At 43.9% G+C, this 21,072-nt stretch overlaps 2 protein-coding genes across 5 annotated transcripts in view; one reads left to right on the top strand and one right to left on the bottom strand.

Annotated features, from left to right (window-relative positions):
* Nucleotides 1–10,385, bottom strand: part of LOC137429670 (cadherin-13) — an 89,925-nt gene extending 79,540 nt beyond the window's left edge. Inside the window, exon 1 of one of the 2 annotated variants that reach the window (XM_068119786.2) lies at nucleotides 9,867–10,385. In XM_068119786.2, the coding sequence (XP_067975887.2) occupies nucleotides 9,867–9,914 (48 nt within the window). In that variant the 5' untranslated portion in view covers nucleotides 9,915–10,385. The remainder of the gene's footprint in view (nucleotides 1–9,866) is intronic. The other variant, XM_068119787.2, reaches the window with a different exon arrangement.
* An 8,268-nt stretch (nucleotides 10,386–18,653) lies between these two features.
* The window catches only part of CFDP1 (craniofacial development protein 1), a 40,093-nt gene continuing 37,674 nt past the window's right edge, over nucleotides 18,654–21,072 (top strand). Inside the window, exon 1 of one of the 3 annotated variants that reach the window (XM_068119783.2) lies at nucleotides 18,654–18,916. In XM_068119783.2, coding sequence (XP_067975884.2) covers nucleotides 18,862–18,916 — 55 coding nt within the window. In that variant the 5' untranslated portion in view covers nucleotides 18,654–18,861. The remainder of the gene's footprint in view (nucleotides 18,917–21,072) is intronic. The other 2 variants (XM_068119785.2, XM_068119784.2) reach the window with 2 other exon arrangements.

Here is a 21,072-nt window from a genome sequence, read left to right as displayed (position 1 = left end):
CACCAGATTGATATACTGAGTGAAGCAATTAAACCCAAGTCAAGGAAAAAAAAATATTCCATATTAAATGCCAAGTCTGTATAAAAGAAAATTTTTGTTTGTTTGTCTGCGCAAGCTAATCTCCTGAACGGTGAAAGATAGGAGGAAACCTCCAATACAAAAAATGTCGGGACGGGCCCCGGGAAGGTTTTAGGCTCGGTGGCGAGACCGGTCGAGGCCCACCTCGGCCGGGCCGGGCCCATTTCGCAATTAAAAGCTGAGCTAAATTATAGTAGTCAATCTTCTGCGGCCGCGAGTAAAAGCTGAATTATCTATCTATAATTCCAGTAATCTCTGTGTGTATGTATGTATGTATGTATGTATGTATGTCTGTGACCGCTGTTTCTCGACAACCACGGGTCCGATATACTTTAAACTTGCCAGGTATATTGCTGGGGACCCGAGGATGTGCCTTTTCAAGGTTTCATATTAATCGGACAAGTAGTTACCGAGCTATGTCCAAAAAACGATTCAACCAATCAGAGAGCAGCGAGCTATCACGTGTGCCGAACGTGCCGAACAGACTCTGCCTCGGACGGCACATTTGAGAGCGTATTCATTTATTTCACGTTGGCAAACTATGTTGGCGTTAAACTATGTTTTAAAACTAATTAAAACTAATTTGCGATTCTTTCGCTTTCCTGCGCGTTTGTGCACGCTATGGCGATTTCTTTACCAAACTCCGCAAGCCGTTCGCTTTGGACCAAACCATTTCATGTAAATAGAGGGGGGGGGGGGATTGTCACCGTACTCGCAAGCCGTTCGCTTTGGACCAAACCATTTCATGTAAATAGAGGGGGGGGATTGTCACCGTACTCGCAAGCCGTTCGCTTTGGACCAAACCATTTCATGTAAATAGAGGGGGGGGATATAATTTTAGATATATATATAGTACGGGCATGCCCTAGTAGTAGTAAATTCATTCAAAAAGAACCAAAAATGTTGGGACGGGCCCCGGGAAGGTTATAGGCTAGGTGGCGAGGCTGGTCGAGGCCTCTTCGGCCGGGCTGGGCCCATTTCGCTATTAAAAGCTGAGCTAAATTATAGTAGTCATTCTTCTACGGCCGCGAGTAAAAGCTGAATTATAGTAGTAAATTCATTCAAAAAGAACCCGGGCAACGCCGGGTGCTTTCGGCAAGTATATATATATATAAATGTACACACATATACACACACACACACACACACACTCACGCACATACACACACACACACACACACACACACACACTCTAGCAGGGGCTACCTGGGGGTAAGGGTGAGCCTTTCCTGGCTGTGGTTTTGGGACATGTCGGATATTGAAAAGCTATGGCGTTATTGACCTCATTGTCGTTACCTTTTGACTGCTTTTGACATTCCAATATACTCTTTATAGCGGTCGTTGATGGCCTCAAAACAGACGTCAAGGCGAACGTGTGTAAGCTTAAAATCTTGCCCAGATTCTGAAGTACCTACACCCAATATTTGGGGCCTTGAGGTGCGACGGTTCGGCAATGAAAGATTAACATACAAATGCACAAACACAAATACTTCAAAATGTTTCTAAGATGTGGATTTATGTATGGACGAGCAAATAAAATGTGCATCATGATCCCAAAACTGAGTTGGATACTTAGAGCCGTGGGAGGACTCAGTTCCACCTTTGGAAACCCGCATATGGAGATAACTAACGACAGAAACGCAGAATAATACTCACAAACATACACGCATGCTTATAAGCAGGCACATGCTCAAATACGTGCAGGTACACACACACACACACACACACACACACACACACACACACACACACACACACACACGAGGGGGAGGTGGCATTATTTGCCGCCTCCCTCTTGCCTGTGACGGAGAGGATCGAGTCTCTTGACTGTCACTGATAACATGTAACCCATTGCTACCTGCTGCATGGTCAGGTAGTCGGCGACTAAACTGACTACCCTCACTGGCTTCCCTTGCCTTGCTTGACTACCCTCACTACCCACCGGTTGGACCGCTTTTTTAAGTAGTAGGTTGTAGACAGCAACCACTCAGGGTAATATGACCGTTCTCACTTGGGAGCGTTAAAGTGGTGCCAAAACCATCTTACACACTCCATGTCAGGATTGCTGTTCTTACTTTCTGTCTCACTCAAATTACATCACAGCTACCGGGCTAGCTTTCTTACAAACAAACAAACATCATATACACTTTTCATCTGTTTTATTTAAGGCCTCGTCTCGATGAGGACTATATAGTTCGTGACTGGAGCCTTCAACATAAAAAACCCAAAAAACACACATGCTCAAACTTACATACACTACATGGCCAAAAGTATGTGGACACCCCTTATAATTAGTGGATTCCGCTGTTTCAGCCACACCCATTGCTGACAGGTATATATAATCAAGCACACAGCCACGCAAACTCCATAGACAAACATTGGCAGTAGAATGGGCCATACTGAAGAGCTCAGTGACATTCAACGTGGCACTGTCATAGGATGCCACCTTTCCACCAAGTCAATTCGTCAAATTTCTGGCCTGCTAAAGCTGCCCTGATCAACTGTAAGTGCTGTTATTGTGAAGTGGAAACGTCTAGGTCTCTAGGAGCAACAACAGCTCAGCCGTGAAGTGGTCGGCCACACAAGCTCACAGAACGGGACTGCCGAGTGCTGAAAAGCATAGTGTGTAAAAATCGTCTGTCCTCGGTTGCAGCACTCATTACCGAGTTTCAAACTGCTTTTGGAAGCAACGGAAGCACAACAAATGTTCATTGGGAGCTTCATCAAATGAGTTTCCATGGCTGAGCAGTCTGTTACGTGCTCCTCCCCGACCCCCTGGTCGCGATGTACCTCCGAGTCCCGAGAGGAGCGACGGCAGAAAAATATATTATTCTGTGACAGAAATCAATCGTGAAACCACACCAATGATTATAAACGAACAAATATTGTATTAAAAATCACACAGGAATAACGATACAACCAATGGCAATCAAAATTACACTCAATACATTTTATGATGGTACCATCAGCTAAAGTAAGATAACTCACTGCGCTCCACGTGAGTGAATAAGAACACTCCTCAATGTCTCTATAACTCAAAGGTGATCCACTCCAGCGAGTGTCAGAGCGAGATCGAATCGAGAACTGCACCCCGTTGATGCTGAGGCGTAAGCGTAGGGAAAGCGTAGCAAGTCACGTGGTCCAAAACCAAAGGCAAACTCGATGTGCACGTTCACAGTTCAATCAGAGAACCGCAGCGTAATCTTCAAACACAGCGTTAGCGCACACACATCCCCGACAGATGACAGGATGGTGAGAAAAGCTGACGCGTAGCAAAACCTTTTTCGGTGAATGAAGTGCGAGGATCAAAATGGCCGACGGCTCTTACTTGAGATGAAGCGACCCGGCGAGGATTCTTCAGAATCTCCATGCCTAAACTTGACTACGCAGGTTTCTCAATCCTCCAGCGATAACACCTATCGCAGGAAATTCCTTTCAAGGAAACTCAAATTTCACTCGTGACTTTCGTTCGATAACGCTCACTACGGAGCTGGAAGCCACGCATCTTGTCCGACGTCACTCGCCACGCCTTCTTCTTCTTCTCATTCTTTTTCGTCTTCCGGTTCCCGATCCGGCTTCCTGTCTCTTTTAAACATTAACGCTTTTAACTTTTGCGAACGATTCATGAACAATAAACCTTTTGAAGACAATAATAGTACATAATATCAGAAATATGTCAAGTGGATGAATACCACAACAACGGAGGTGACGAATCCGTAACACTTCCCCCCCTCAAGAAAGAAAGTTTGAACACAGCGTAAACTTTCTTTGCAGGCAAACTCTTTAAACAAACAAAAGTAAACTCACAACCCAAATCATCAATTCCCGTGAGCAACAATAATCAATATCTCCCAAAAATAAAGCAACAAAACTTCGAACAACCCACAGAGATTTCCAAAGTTAATTCACTCTGGACAAAGCGTCAGCAACGACCTTGTCCCTGCCCTTTACATGTTCAATTTCCCAGTTGGACTCCTGCAAAGCCAAACTCCATCTCATCACCCTCTGATTTTTTTACTTTTAGTTTCTTTTGAATGAAGGTTAAGGGGTTGTGATCAAAACTCCAAAGTCAAGCAAATCTACAGCACTTTTTCCGGGAGGCCGAGCTGAGAGCCAGGTTCCATGGTGAGGCCTGGAAGTATTCACTACATGGACGCCTTTAGGAACGTGGAGTTCACGGTTAATCCATGTCGGAAAGTTCACTACATGGACGCCTTTAGGAACGGTTACTTTAGGAACGGTTCACGGTTAATCCGTGTAGGAATCTTGGCTTGGCTGCTCCGCAGCATTCAGTGCTTCAACTCTTCCGAACTTTCATAATAATCATGGTTGGACCGCTTGTCACTGTAGTCACATGCATAGCGGTCTCCTTCTCGGCCACGACCCTGATAATCATTCCTTCGGGAGCTGCCGTAACTCTGGGAGCCTCCATAGTAATATCGACTGCGGCCACCACCAAAACCACTACTTCCACGTTGTCCTCCTCTGAAGCCCTCTTGACACCTATGAAATGCCTTCTCTACTGTTATGGTCCGACCCTCCAACTCCTTGCTATTCAGATCCTTTTTTGCATCTCTGGCGTCCTTTGTGTTTTCAAACGTGACAAAGCCAAACCCTCTTGACTTTTGTGTCTCCCTGTCTTTTATCAGCAGCACTTCCACTGCAGCTGCCTCATACAACTTCCAAAAGCGGGCCATATTTGCCGAAGACAGAGGCCAGAACACCTTTCCTTGTTTTGAAATTCAGTCCACCTACAAAGAGCTTGCCAACATTGCCTCCATCCCTGACTTGTGGAGTGTTACTTTCTATACTAGGCTTTTTAACAACCATCGGGTTACCAAAAACTTGACCACAGGCCAAATCATTCCCGATAACAAAAGATACTCCCTCAACAGGAAGAGTGGCTTCTAAGCCTACTGTGACCGGTCCTGACACCAAATCAGACTCTAAATGGATGACATGAAGTGGAGCTTTAACACAGCCACCAACCCCCTGTAAATGAACACTAGCACCAGTTGCTGTCTTCTCTGACAATGGCAAAATGCCTTCAAGCATCAAAGATTGATGTGCTCCTGTGTCCCTCAATACCCTAACCGGTTTCTGGTTAGTCGAGTCTCCATCCAGTGACACAAACCCCTCTGAAATAAATGGTTGGAAACCCTTTTGAGGGCGATTTCTCACCTTTGCCATTGCATTCGGAGTAGTACTAGTCTGACTCCGCTCCTGATTTTGCCTTTCCATAGCATAACATCGGGACATCAAGTGTCCAGGTTTCTTGCAAAAAGCGCAAGTCGGCCCGGAGGAGAAACTCGTGGTTTGCCTTGAGCCCCCCGCAGGATAAGTCCGTCTTGGAACTGTAGAACTCTGATCCCTGAGAGTCGCGGTATCAGATCTGTCCTCATAGTCATCTCTAGGCCGCTCCCATGAATCTTCGTTCTCCGCACCGGATGTATCATATCTCTACGGGCGAACTCTAGGCGGGAAGTTAGGTTTATGGAACCTCATCCTGTGTGTCAAGGCATAGTCATCTGCCACGGTTGCTGCCTCATACAACTCTTGTACCTTCTGTTCCTCCAGATGTACTTTAATGTCCTCGTGGACACACTGTTTGAATTCCTCCACCAGGATCAATTGTCGCAATAGTTCGAAGTCTTTCCCGACCCCTTTTAAATCACACCACCGAACAAACATGGTTTCTTTCATTCTGGCAAACTCCACATGGGTCTCACTCTCCCTCTTCCTGGCATTCCGGAATTTTTGCCGGTAAGCTTCAGGGACCAATTCATAGGCTTTGAGAATGGTTTTCTTCACTATCCCATAATCTGCACATTGGTCAATCGGTAAAGCCGAATAAATATCTTGAGCTTTACCCACCAGAACACTTTGCACTAACATGGTCCAGGACTCCTCAGGCCATTTTAGCATTCGAGCCACTTTCTCAAAGTGTAAAAAAAACTTGGCTACCTCCTTTTCATTGGAGAGTGGAACCAGCCTCACATGTCTACCAACATCCCATGTGTTCTGACTGTTGTCGAACCAGCTGGCATAGATGGTACCTCTCCCCGTTCTTTCATTAAATCCAGCTCCTTGAATTTAATTTCCCTCTGAAGCTCCAGGTCACGTTCCTTTAACTCCCTTTCGGCTCTTCTTTCCTCCGCTCTTTCCTCTGCTCTTCTTTCTTCTTCAGCTCTCCTTTCCTCTGTTCTTCTCTGTTCTCTTCTTTCCTCGAGTTGTCGTTCCTGTTCTATTCTTCTTTCCTCGAGTTCTCTTGCAGCTCTCCTTTCCTCTGCTTTTTTCTCTTCTAACCTTTCCTGGCTCTGCAGTTGCATCTCCAGTTTCCGGAGCTCCACATTTTCTTGTTCCTCCGGTAACCAATCCAAGGCTACCTCTTTCCATGGTCCTAGTCCCACCGGAGATTCTATCACCAATGTCTGCATCGCTGCTTTCTTCATATTAGCTCGGACCTCCAAGCTAAAATGTTTGGCCAATATCAATAGTTCCGATTTTTTTAACACTTGGAACTGTGCCTCACTAGGGGACACCGCAAATTTTCCTGCGTCAAACACCATGGTGACTATAAGTTAACACCTGTTAACCTTCACACAAAATTTTCCAATTTTTTGAAAAAATTGGGAATGTTGGGAAAAAAATCCAAATTTGGGAATTCTGGGAATGTTAGGGAATTCCTTCCCAGACGAAATTTATGGAATTTAATCCACAGTACGAGATTTAAGGAATTTAATCAGCAAAGCCAAGCCCCAAATTTCTCCACAGTATGAACCCCCAATTTCAATCTGGGTCAATCCCGAACGAATGTTATTAGGGAATTTTAATTCCGGACGAAGACCCAATTTCGAGACCACGAGTCAATTGGATGAGCCCCCAATTTCTGTTACGTGCTCCTCCCCGACCCCCTAGTCGCGATGTACCTCCGAGTCCCGAGAGGAGCCACGGCAGAAAAATATATTATTCTGTGTCAGGAATCATTAATGAAACCACACCAATGATTATAAACGAACAAATATTGTATTAAAAATCACACAGGAATAATGATACAACCAATGGCAATCAAAAGTACACTCAATGCATTTTATGATGGTACCATCAGCTAAAGTAAGATAACTCACTGCGCTCCACGTGAGTGAAAAAGAACACTCCTCAATAACTCAAAGGTGATCCCCTCCAGCGAGTGTCAGAGTGAGATCGAATCGAGAACCACACCCCATTGATGCTGACGAGGCGTAAGTGTAGGCAAAGCGTAGCAAGTCACGTGGTCCAAAACCAAAGGCAAACTCGATGTGCACGTTCACAGTTCAATCAGCGAATCGCAGCGTAATCTTCAAATGCAGCATTTGCGCACACACATCCCCGACAGATGACAGGATGGTGAGAAAAGCTGACGCGTAGCAAAACCTTTTTCGGTGAACGAAGCGCGAGGGTCAAAATGGCCGACGGCTCTTACTTGAGACGAAGCGACCCGGCGAGGTTTCTTCAGAATCTCCACGACTAAACCTGACTACGCAGGTTTCTCAATCCTCCAGCGATAACACCTATCGCAGGAATTTCCTTTCAAGGAAACTCAAAGTTCACTCGTGACTTTCGTTCGATAACGCTCGCTACGGAGCTGGAAGCCACGCGTCATGTCCGACTTCACTCGTCACGCATTCTTCCTCTTCTCCTTCTTTTTCGTCCTCCGGTTCCCGATCCGGCTTCCTGTCACTTTTAAACATTAACGCTTTTAACCTTTGCAAACGACTCATGAACAATAAACCTTTTGAAGACAATAATAGTACATAATATCAGAAATATGTCAAGTGGATGAAAAGCACAACAACGGAAATGACGAATCCGTAACAAGTCGCACACAAGCCTAAGGTCACCATGCGCAATGCCAAGCGTCGACTGGAGTGGTGTAAAGGTCGCCGCCATTGGACTCTGGAACAGTGGAAGCGCGTTCTCTGGAGTGATGAATCACGCTTCACCATCTGGCAGTCCTATGGACTAATCTGGGTTTGGCGGATGCCAGGAGTAGGGTACCTGCCCAAATGCATAGTTCCAACTGTAAAGTTTGCTGGAGGATGAATAATGGTCTGGGTGTTTTTCATGGTTCAGGCTAGGCCCCTTAGTTCCAGTGAAGTTAAATCTTAACGCTACAGCATACAATGATATTCTAGACGAATGTGTGCTTCTAACTTTGTGGCAACAGTTTGGGGAAGGCCCTTTCCTGTTTCAGAATGGCATTGTCCCCATCCACAAAGTGAAGTCCAAACAGAAAAGTTTGTCGAGATCGGTGTGGAAGAACTTGACTGGCCTGCACAGATTCCTGACCTCAACCCCATCGAACACCTTTTCGATGAATTGGAATGCCGACTGCGAGCCAGCCCCAACATCAGTGCCTGACCTCACTCATGCTCTTGTGGCTGAATGGAAGCAAATCCCCACAGAAATGTTTCAACATCTAGTGGAAAGCCTTCTCAAAAGAGTGGAGGCTGTTATAGCAGCAAAGGGGGGGGACAAACTCCATATTAATGCCTCTGATGTTGGAATGAGATGTTCGACGATCACATACGGGTGATGTTCAGGTGTCCACATACTTTTGGCCATGTAGTGTCCATGCTTATGCTCAAATATATACATGTACATGATATTAATGCATTTTATGCAAAGTTTGAATGAGCAATTAATAACTGAGCAAGTGGAACATTCATATATTCTCATCAATGCCGTATGGTCTAATATATTTAATCACATTCCGATATTTGGCCGAAACCGCTCCGTATGGTTCTTGTCTCGCTAGCAAGTGTGGACCGGCACTTAAGAGCGTTAGTTGAGAACATTTGAGGGCTTGTCTAGTGTCATCATCATCATCATCATCAACATCATACTAAAATACGCATTTTAGTACCTGTTTTTAGACGATGCAATTGCGTGTTAGTTATCCAATCTCATCCAAACTTCCCAGTGGAACTAAGGTTCCGCCATAACTCGTAAGACAAGTTGTAGCTACTGTGGTTGGATTGTCCCTCTCCTCTCCCCTCTCCCCAAGGAATTCCGAAGTGGGGATCGACGCAAATTCTCTATGTAAATCCTGACCCAAACAGCCCGTTGGGAGACCATATTATTGCAGGCTTCCTATCTCGATCATTTTCACCTTGATTTTACAATTTAAGACATCATTTTCACAGTCTATCATATTGTTTTAGAATTGACTGCAAAAAGAATTCCAATGTATAATTTGCTTTTTCCGTCTTGGAAAAAAGTTAACAATCTGGTGTCGTTTGCCATCTAGCCGTTGTTCTCACCACTTGCTCTCTAGCTCACTGAAGTTGTCATTTGATTTTAGGTCATTTGACTCTTGTTGCTATTCCTTTTTTTCTTACTTCAATTTTTTTGTTGTTCCCTCTATTTTTTTTAAACCTAATCGAACTTAATCTAATATCTAACCCTATTCCCAATATTCTTAGACTTCTGACTATACATAAAGTAACCCCCCCCCCCTCCCCCAAAAAAAATTCAAGAAAGGTTCTCAGAATCCTAAAAGTAATAAAGTGTTCAGAATTCTCAATCTTCCTGGGCCCACCAAAAGGAGCCTGGATCCCATGCCATATTGGCTTCGGGCCCGCCAAAAGGGGCCTGGATCCCACACCGTATTAACTTTGGGCCCGCCAAAAGGGGCTTGGACCCCACACCGTATTCATTGGCTTCGTGCTACTCGCTCGCTTTTCCACCCCACTTTTCCACGTTTTTTTCAGATTGACACACCAATACAATCCTTCACTCAACCTTACCTGTACAAATGCCACAAGTAACAGAAACCTTAGGAATCCCCGAAACATGTCTTCCTTTACTTCTTTGATTGCAATGGGATCAGAAGGAACGAGATGACATTCGGTGGGACGGAAGCGCTGGGTGGCTACTGTCCTTCACCACCCCGCCTGCCCAACTTAGCCAGTTAAATATACCCTCGTTGCCTTGCTGAGCGCATTAAACTATAACCGGCATTTGCTCTCAAAATTTCGAAAAATGCACAATTCTGGGAACACAATTTGGAACGTGGTGGTGCGCCCTTGTCCTTGTGATTCTTCGAACCAATCTCTGTCTAATCATCCGACTACCTAATTCTCCAGAGATCCGAACACGTTATGCACACTTGGTGAAAATTATATTAATACACTTGTTTGAAAGAAACAAACTTTTTCTGTGGCGTTCCAAACTTTTTCTGTGGCGGTCCAAACTTTTTCTGTGGCAGTCCAAACTTTCTCTGTGGCGGTCGAAACTTTTTCTGGGGCGGTCGAAACTTTTTCTGGGGCGGTCGAAACTTTTTGTGGTGTGGTCCAACATTTTTCTGGTGTGGTCCAAATTTTTCTGGAGCGGTCCAAAATTTTTCTGGGGCGGTCCAAACTTTTTCTGGGGTGGTCCAAACTTTTTCTGGGGCGGTCCAAACTTTTTCTGGGGTGGTCCAAACTTTTTCTGGGGTGGTCAAAACTTTTTTCTGTGGTAGTCCAAACTTTTTCTGGGGTGGTCCAAACTTTTTTTGGGGTGGTCCAAACTTTTTTCTGTGGTAGTCCAAACTTTTTCTGCGGTGGTCTAGGTCGAGTTGCCGCTACATGGAGTGCTTTAAAAGTCGAAACTATTGGTGCGAAATGAAGGTTGGATATGAATAAGACCTTTCATTTCAATGTCGTGAAATATGTAAGTTAATCTGGTCGCCATGCTGTTGTCTATTTTTACGGATGCATCTCCCACCGAGCTCAGTTTTCGCCTGTAAGCGTTCCACCCCTGTCCCCCACACCCTGGCATCGCGCTCACTGTCGATCCAAGTCCAATTCTGATTTTGTATCAACTCTGGACCTTATCGAGATATTTATGTTGAACTTTATTGGAAGCCGATTGAGTGTACGAAATTAAGAATCATTTTGTAAAACGGGGCAACTTGGCAGAGCAAGGGTTGGAATAGGTTTTCACGAACCTGGCCTGCGATGTTCGACTGGACTGGAGGTAATTTGTTCAGTGTGCCAGAGATAACTCGCCTACTCTTCACATAATACCGTGGGATCCTGAACATCCTCTAAGTACCGCAAGCAGACCAGGACAGACACAGGTCTGCGCACTTTCTCGCGCAACCTGACAGTTTGTAGTCGGATTGGGAATCGGATCCCACATTAATAGCCAAAAGTTAAGAATCCTGTCGGATGAATGATGTGAGTGGGCTGGCAGGATATTCTCCTCGGCTAGGTGTATGCATACTCACTTGCCTCTGAGTCCTCTCGCTTGGGTTCAAATCTCGGCACAGCTGTAAACTACCAACCTGATGACCTCGCAAGCAGGGCGAGGCATGAATATGTGTTCCGTCCCTCGGATAAACGTTAAACGGTGTGTCCCATCTGCTGGTGGACGTTAAAGATCCCATGGTGTCCTTTGAGAAGAGTAAGCGAGCGATCTCCGTCACCATGAACGAATTAGAAATGCCTGCCCTGACCGACAGAGGGCATATTGCATCAATGAACACCATACTCACAGCCTTGAATGGTATAAATACGAAAGAGCATGAACGATGTGAGTAAACAATTTGCATTTTAAATCAAATGATAGCATCCGCGTTTTTATTTCGTGTTTCAGACTTTCAGGTCGAACAGAGATTTGTTACCTCCGCCACCGAAAGTGAACAGAGGATGTGTTTCACCCCTGTCTGTCTGTTTGTCTATGAGTAGGACATCTCAAAAAAGTTATGGACAGATTCAGACAAAACTTGGTGAATGCTTTGGGTCGGTGACATAAGAACAAGCCGATTCGAATTTGGCTAAGATCCAGATACAAATCCGGGCTATCACTGGGATACAACACGTGATCTGATCAGCTTTGCAGAGGTATGGGCTCCACAAAGTGATGTTCCAGTTTACTTTCTGCCATAAACAAGGATAACCAACCGCACTGTGGTCACATCCTGAAACAAAATCAGGTAACAGACGATTTGGAAACACACATTTAATGTGCTATTAAAAGATGAACAGCAAGACTGGGAAACACACATTTAATGTGCTATCAAAAGATGAACAGCATGATTGGGAAACACACATTTAATGTGCTATTAAAGGATGAACAGCATGATTGGGAAACACACATTTAATGCGTTATTAAAAGATTAACAGCATGATTGGGAAACACATTGAATGCGTTATTAAAAGATTAACAGCATGATTGGAAAACACACATTTAATGTGCTTTTAAAACATGAACAGCACGATTTGGAAACACACATTTAATGCGATATTAAAGGATGAACAGCATGATTGGGAAACACACATTTAATGTGATATTAAAAGTTGAATAGCATGGTTGGGAAATACACATTTAATGTGCTATTAAAAGATGAACAGCATGATTGGGAAACACACATTTAATGTGCTTTTAAAACATGAACAGCACGATTGGGAAACACACATTTAATGCGTTTTAAAAAGATGAACAGCATGATTGGGAACACACACATTTAATGCGATATTAAAAGATGCACAGGTCTTTCTGTCTTCTACCGACTCCTCTCCGGCCTTGCTCCCCCAGCTCTCTCTGTGCTCTGTCCCCCCAATATTCCTTCAGGTCGCACAAGATCTGCCTGCAACCCTCTTATGGTTAAACTGCCAAAGTCTAGGCTCTCTGCTCACCTTCACTCTTTCATTCCCCTTTTCTCCCGCCTCTGGAACAAACTCCCCCACTCCCTTCAATCCCACTCCTCCCTCCAGGTCTTTAAAACAGCTGTTCACCACCATCTCTTATCTTCCCCCATCGAAAACCTTGATCTTTTCTACCCCCGGTAATTCACCCCCTAGTCCTTGCAGTGTTCATATGTTTTATTCCTCTCCCACCTCCCCCCAAGTCCTCCTGATGTCCCTGCTCTCAAATGTTGTGTTTGTGTCCTTCCCCCTCTCTCCCCATCTTGTCTGCCGCTCCCCTTGTTTTTTGTGTTTTGTGTGTCGGTTTGTCTTTTGTGTGATTAATGTTAGCTCTTTCACGAGCCTCGATCTTGTATACAAAACAAAACAAAACAAACAAAAAAAAAACCAGCATGATTGGGAAACACATTTAATGTGATATTAAAAGTTGAATAGCATGGTTGGGAAATACACATTTAATGTGCTATTAAAAGATGAACAGCATGATTGGGAAACACACATTTAATGTGATATTAAAAGATGAACTGCATGATTGGGAAACACATTTAATGTGATATTAGAAGACGAACAGCATGATTGGGAAACACACATTTAATGTGATATTAGAAGATGAACAGCATGATTGGGAAACAAACAATTTATGTGATATTAAAACATGAACAGCACGATTGGGAAACATTTAATGTGCTTTTAAAAGACGAACAGCATGATTGGGAAACACACATTTAATGCGCTATTAAAAGGTGAATAGCATGATTGGGAAACACAAATTTTATGTGCCATTAAAAGATGAACAGCGTGATTGGGAAACACACATTTAATGTGCTTTTAAAACATGAACAGCACGATTGGGAAACACACATTCAATGCGTTTTTAAAGATGAATAGCATGATTGGGAAACACACATTTAATGCGTTATTAAAAGATCAACAGTGTGATTGGGAAACACATTTAATGTGCTATTAAAAGATGAACAGCATGATTGGGAAACACACATTTCATGTGGTATTAAAAGATGAACAGCATGATTGGGAAACACATTTAATGTGCTATTAAAGGATTAACAGCATGATTGGGAAACACACATTTAATGTGTTATTAAAAGATGAACAGCATGATTGGGAAATACACATTAAATGCGATATTAAAAGATGAACAGCATGATTGGGAAATACACATTTAATGTGATATTCAATAATTAACAGCATGATTGGGAAACACATTTAATGTGTTATTAAAAGATGAACAGCGTGATTGGGAAATACACATTTAATGCGATATTAAAAGATGAACAGCATGATTGGGAAACACACATTTAATGCGATATTAAAAGATGAACAGAATGATTGGGAAACACACATTTAATGTGATATTAAAATTTAGTTTTGGGATTAGTTTATCTGTTTTAACACAATTTGCATGATGTGCACACATGGCTTTGTGTCAGAAAGCTATGGATCAGGCTTGTGTATATCTTTCTGCACAATCCTACCTGGATGACATACTCATTGCATGAAAGACAGCTGAGGAACACCTCAAGAACATTGACAAAAGTGCTAACCAAGTTGGAGACTTGTGGTCTCTGCTTGAATAGGGACAAGTGTGTTTTCTTCAACCAATGTCTGGAGTATCTCGGGCACATCATGACGCCAGATAGGCTGTTGAAGGGCCCACGCAAGATGGACTCATGAAAGACCCACGCAAGATGGGCTGATGAAAGGCCCACGCAAGATAGATGTGTTTCAGCACATGCCATCACCACAGGACAAATCCAGCTTCGCTCATTCATCAGTATGGCGCAGTCCTACCAGAGATTCGTGAGCACCCTGAGCTCTGAGTTGGTCCCGTTAATTCGGCTTCTCAGAAAGGAGAAACACTTGACATGGAAATCCGACCAAGAAGCAGCTTTCAATCATGTCAAGATTCTACTCACAGAGGATATGGTTTTCGTTCACTGCGAACCTAAACGTCCACTCATCTCAGCTTGCGATAGCTTTGCCTATGGTAGTGGAGAAGTTCTACCATACAAAATGGGCGATGGCTCTAAATGCCCTATTTGTTTTGTATCTTGCATCCCCTCAATATGCTCAAATCGAGTGGAAGGCTCTCAGCCTTGTCTGGGGAATGTGCAAGTTTCATCAGCACTTCCTGGGCCACGATTTTGTTTTATACATGGTCGAGGCTCGTGGAAGAGCTAGGACACAACATAACAAAGGGAACTGCAGGAGATAGTGGAAACGCCAATAGACGGATGGAGGGAGAAGGTAGACGGAGACAGACAAACAAGGGATGCAGGTAACGATGAGGGTTAGGCGAGAACGCAAGGGATGATGAACAAGATGGATATGTAAGCAAAAATTTGAGAGGGGCGAGGTTGGTTTAACAGGTGTAGAAAATATCATGGTTTTGGATGGGGGTGGTGAACAGCTGAGATGGTGGTGAACAGCTGTCCTGAAGACCCGGAGGGTAGAACTGGATTGAAGAGTCTGTAGAAGGCGGTTCCACAGGTGGGAAAAGGGAGGAATAAATGAGTGGAAGTTTGCGGTGTTTCTGGATTTACATAGTTTCACTTGGAGGGCATTGCTGGTGGACCACTGGACCATGTGCATCCAGTAGATACTTGGGGAGACAGAGCATGGAGAGGGTAGAGAGTGCAAGACCAGAAATATGCAAGACCAGAAATGAGTCGGAGGGAGACAGAGAGACCGACGACCTGTTGGCAATGGCGAAGTTTAGGATGCAAAAACATAATGTAAGGCCAAGCGGTCTTTGAGATTCCACATTGGCAAAAGTGAGCGATGACAAATGCTGCGTTATTTTCTTCAAATCGCCATTTGAGCTTGACCTTGACATTCAACTTGAAAAGATATGTAGTAGATGAAGTGTCAATGTGCCTTGCCCTAGCGGCCTAGCCTATCTAGAGATCTTGATAGTCTCACTCTGATCGGACAAACCTTCGTCGAGTTGTGGTGGGTCATGACCTTAAAATTAGGTCAAGATCAAAAAATTATGTAAACCCTGCATAGTTTTCATTCCCATTGATGATGAAAAATTTGATTCCGAAAGTCTCAGCTGGATCCGAGTTACAGCTCGGACATTGTCAGAAAAAGGGTTAAAATTGGGGGCCCTAATGTAGATACAATACAACATCAACATGTTATATGTCTTCGCCTGTATTTTCGGCTTAATAAATGGGGAGTTAGTGGGACAACATTCGGGTGTATTGAGTTGCCAAGTGCTTTTTCTGGTCTTTATCAATGATCTCTCCGACTCTCTGGAAAATCCTCTCTATCTCTTTGCTGATGACTCCACTCTCTGCCGCTCCATTCCTCTTCCCTCAGATCGGCAGTCTGCAGCCTCCTCACTCTCTGAAGACCTGGACAAAATCACAGACTGGTCAAACAAGTGGAACATGTCTTTCAATCCTGACAAATCTCACACTCTTACTATGTCTCTCCGAAAAGATCGACTGGACAACCCTCCCTTCTACTTTCTCAACAATCCTCTCCAAAAATGTTCTGTCGCTCAAGCTTTTGGGTCTCACTATCTGCCATGATCTTTCTTGGGAAAACCACATCTTCAATCTGGCCTCCAATGCCAGTCGCCGACTGGGCATCCTCCATCGTGCGAAGTCCTTCCTCGGCACACCTGAGCTCCTCACCACATACAAGGCTTTCATCCGCAGCTCAATGGAATACTGCTCTCCCCTCTGGGCTGGTGCTCCTGCCTCACACCAAGCTCGGCTTCACGCTGTTGAAACCAAAGCTTTCAGAATCATTGGAATCTCCCATGATGAAGCTATCTCCGAGGGCCTTTCACTCACTCACTGCAGACAGGTAGGTGGTCTTTCTGTCTTCTACCGACTCCTCTCCGGCCTTGCTCCCCCAGCAAGGGAGCATTGGAATCTCCCGTGATGAAGCTAACTCCAAGGGCCTCTCACTCACTCACCGCAGGCAGGTTAGTGGTCTTTCCGTCTTCTACCGACTCCTCTCTAGCCTTGCCCCCCCAGCTCTCTCTGGGCTCTGTCCCGCAAATATTCCTACAGGTCGCACAAGATCTGCCTGCAACCCTCTTATGGTCAAACTGCCAAAATCAAGACTCTCTGCTCACCTTCACTCCTTCATTCCTCTTTTCTCCCGCCTCTGGAACAAACTCACTCACTCTCTTCAATCCCACTCCACCCTCCAGGTCTTTAAAACAGCTGTTCACCACCATCTCTTATCTTCCCCCATCCAAAACCTTGATCTTTTCTACCCCCGCTAATTTCACCCCAATTCCACTTTTTTGAAATACCAACTTCTCTCCTGGAAGTCCTTGGTGTCCTTGTGTTTTATACTTCTCCCTCCCCCCCCCCCTTCCCACGCCTCCTCCCCCCAAGCCCTCTCCCTTCCACACATCTCCCTGCTCTCAAAAATGTTGTGTTTGTGTGCTTCCCCTTCTCTCCCCATCTTGTCTTCCGCTCCCTCTTTTTACCTTCGCAAAAGCGGAAGGTTATGTTTTGATCGCTGTGTATTTATTTGTATGTCTGTGTGTGTGTGTGTGTATGTTATTCGCATAACTCAAAAAGTATTCAACCGATTCGCATGAAATTTGGTGGGATGATAGGTTATTATCCGGGAACCATTTGATTAGATTTTGGAATCGATCGGGTCAAAGGTCAAGGTCAAGGTCATGAAAAGGTCAAAATCGTCTTTTTACCATAGCGCGGTCAATTTGTGTCCAATTTGTATGAAACTAATGCCAAAATGCTTTGCTACACAGATCTTGTAGTCTTTTATTTTGGCAACAAAAGTAGCTGCGGCGAAGGTATGCGCTCTACCGAGTGCCCGTTCTAGTTATATATTTTGTTTGTCTGGTTGATTTGTTTGTGAAGTAAATGTTAGCTCTTTCACGAGCCTCGATTCAGTATACCAAAAAAAAAAAAAAAAAGAAAAAAGAAGCTCTCTTTGTGCTTTGTCCCCCAAATGTCCCTACAGGTCGCACAAGATTTGCCAACAACCCTCTGATGGTTAAACTGCCGAAATCTCGGCTCTCTGCTCACCTTCACTCTTTCATTCCTCTTTTCTCCCGCCTCTGGAACAAACTCCCACACTCCCTTCAATCCCAGTCCTCCCTCCAGGTCTTTAAAACAGCTGTTCACCACCATCTCTTATCTTTCCCCATCCAAAACCTTGATCTTTTATACCCCCACTAATTCACCCCAGATCCACCTTGTTTGAAATTCCAACTTCTTTCCTGGATGTCCTGGCAGTGTACATATGTTTTATACCTCTCCCACCGCCCCCCCCCTTCCCATGCCCCCCCCCCAAAGCCCTCTCCCTCCCACAGATCTCGCGATGTCCCTGCTCTCAGATGTTGTGTTTGCGTTCCTCCCCCTCTCGCCCCATCTTGTCTACCGCTCCCCATGTTATATGTTTTACGTGTCGGTTTGTCTTTGTGTGTGATTAATGTTAGCTGTTTCACGAGCCTCGATCTTGTATACAAAAAAAAACAAAAACGTTTCTTGAAGAGCCCTCGCCAAATGGCTTGAGCACTCAGGCAAGAGCTCCATTCGAAACCGTTGCAAAAGAACGGCTGACTTCGCAAGCCCGAGCTAGCTGCCTGATATCGGTAAATGAACACACCCCCTCCCCTGTGTGACGTCGTAGTAGCTCGACACGCCTTCTTGGGAGAAAAATGTAAAATTATTTTTTCGTTAGCTTTTTCAAAATGACGCTTTCCAGCAACACCTCAAATCAATTCATTCGGGTTAAATATAATATTTCCTTCTTGCATCGTTTTCGCTTTGAATTTCAAAACTACACTCAAACTAAAATTCTCAGCTTATATCATTAATGAATTTAGAAAAAAACAACAATAATGATAATAATAATAATCGACCGGAACTCGAATCGATCGAGCTTAAAAAGGCGGAACATACAGACCGGAAGTGACGTATGTTTACTTTGACGTAAAACCGGCCACTAGTTTAAGCGATAATAATTATCGCAGGACAGAATGAAGTTGGTAAAATTAGTTTTGGAATGATTATGTGATCAAGTCGAAGCTTGTGAAACGCTGAGAGTAACATTAGCATTTTCGTCCGCCGTGCTCGGTGGCGGAAGGTTCGGGATGTCCGATTGTTCGGATTGCAGTTCCGATGAAGATGCTGATTACGTTCCCTCCGGTAAGAAATGGGTGGAAAGGTGTAAAATACGAGATGTAAACACGAGCAACTTTCTCTTCGGTTCAAAACAACAATGTCGGATTTCCCCAAAGCGATGCTGCTGCCTGCTCAGGGTGTCCCATAAAAGCTTACACGTGCTCAAATGCTTCCAACTCTTTTGTTTTTAGTCCCACGATTATGAGACTGGATACATTAGAAAGGGCAATTTGAAAGGTTCTGTATATATATATATATACAATATAAAAAAAAATTCCCAACTTTATTGACTCATGAAAATGTCTCAACTTGGTGAAGAACAAAGAGTGTCACAGTTGAATTGAATGATAACATCAGACTAATCCTACAGTTGTAGTTTTGACACATTTTCCTATCAAATCTATGGAAAGAAAGCTTCCATCTCGGAAAACTCTTTACAATTTGGTGGAAAAGTTTCATGAAAACGGTAATTGAAAGTTTGAACTGGAGAGTTCATAGAACACTTTAACCCACGCAGTCGTGATTAAAGAAGGAGATGGGAAGATCAGGTGTGTACCCCGGTTTAGAATAGGTACACCGTATCCCTGCGCATCGTAAGAGGCGACCAAGGGTTGGCGTCAGGAAGGGCATCCGGCCATAAAAACATTGCCTCAAACAGGGCACCATGATTGTCATGGGGCCCGCAAGGCTAACCCCCGCTCTAGCGGGGAAAATGGCCTTAAAACGATCATTCATTCATTCATTCATTCATTCATTCATTCATTCATTCATGGGAAGAGTCTTTAAGTCTTCCTTGTTGTGTTTCCGAGCACGATCTATATTTTGTAAGAGCCGCGATTTTGTCCGAATCTCGATATTCCCTGATGCCGAGAGAGCGATCTGCAAATTTGATTGGTCATTTTTGCCCATGTACTACTAAACGGAATGGTTTTGAATGTGCCAAGAAAGCAATTTGTATTCTATGGTGTTGAAGTATATAATTGAATTGAAATAAAACAAATATTTTGAAGGTTGCAGAAAAGAAAATTAATTCCGAAAAGTTACCGCTGTTGATGCAGCGTCGCTTACACCACCTTATCTTGACACGTTACATTAGCTATTCGTTCCTTTTGTTTGTGTCCTTTATGACGTCCTTAAAAACAGCGAGTTTTCTGTTTGGAATGATTTTCAATTTTGTTTGACTGACAGGAAGACAGAGTAAAAACAAATCACACCCGTGTCCAAAGGAAGCAAGCGGTTCAGTTTGGCATTTTAATATGAAATAGACAAATATTCCTCCGAGGAACCGAAAATCGCTCAATTTGTCTCCATTGTACTTTTTCTTGAGGGTCATGTTAAAGCAACGATGTTGCACAGCAGAACTTAAACTTTGGAAGATTTTAAGGATGCAGTTCTAGAAACTGTTTTGAAATGTTTCACAACAAATCTTGTGGAATTGCATAGCAGACTTTGGACTGCGGATTATGGCGATGCATCCTATTAAGGGGGCAACACATTGAACACGTGATATAAAATGGTGTAACTTTATTTGAGGAGGAAATATAATGTTTTCAGAGTGAAGTTGTTGGAAAAGGGAAAGGAAGCTTGAAGGAATTAGAATTAACATGAGGGGAAAGAAGGAGATGTATTTGAGGTAGGTTTTTGGGAGGGGGGGCTTGCGTTGGCTTAATATTTAAGGTGGTTGGCTTAAGATCTTTTGGTCCTGCGTTTGAGGCCATGTCTTGCTGATCGCACAACACCAGGTGGGTTGACTCAACCTGTCATCCTTCAGAGATCCACAAAATGAACTAAAACGGCACTCAGTAGAGAGCATACCAACGTCAGGTGAACAGTTTACGTTTTGTATCCTCGAGTAGACGAGAAAATCACAATACAGAATCGCATTTATTCAAAATCATCCGTCCACAACGTTTTGAGATATCCTGCTTTGTATCGTCTTTTTCCCAATGGTGAAGAAAAAGTTAAAAAATTCTAGTAGCCAGATCCAAGTCCGGATCTTCACCAAAATCTAATCATTTCGTCCTTGTCTCATGCGCTACATCTCTGCCAAATTTCGTCCGAATCCGTCCACAACTTTTTGAGATATTTTGTTCACAAACGGACAGACAAACAAACAGACAGACAGGGGTGAAAACATAACCTCTATCCACCTTTGGTGGTGGAGGTAATAACAGCTTACT

Source organism: Myxine glutinosa, chromosome 6 (genome assembly GCF_964187855.1).
Source record: "Myxine glutinosa chromosome 6, kmMyxGlut1.1, whole genome shotgun sequence".
In the NCBI taxonomy this organism is placed as follows: Eukaryota; Metazoa; Chordata; class Myxini; order Myxiniformes; family Myxinidae; genus Myxine; species Myxine glutinosa.
This window is presented reverse-complemented; position numbering and strand designations above follow the sequence as displayed.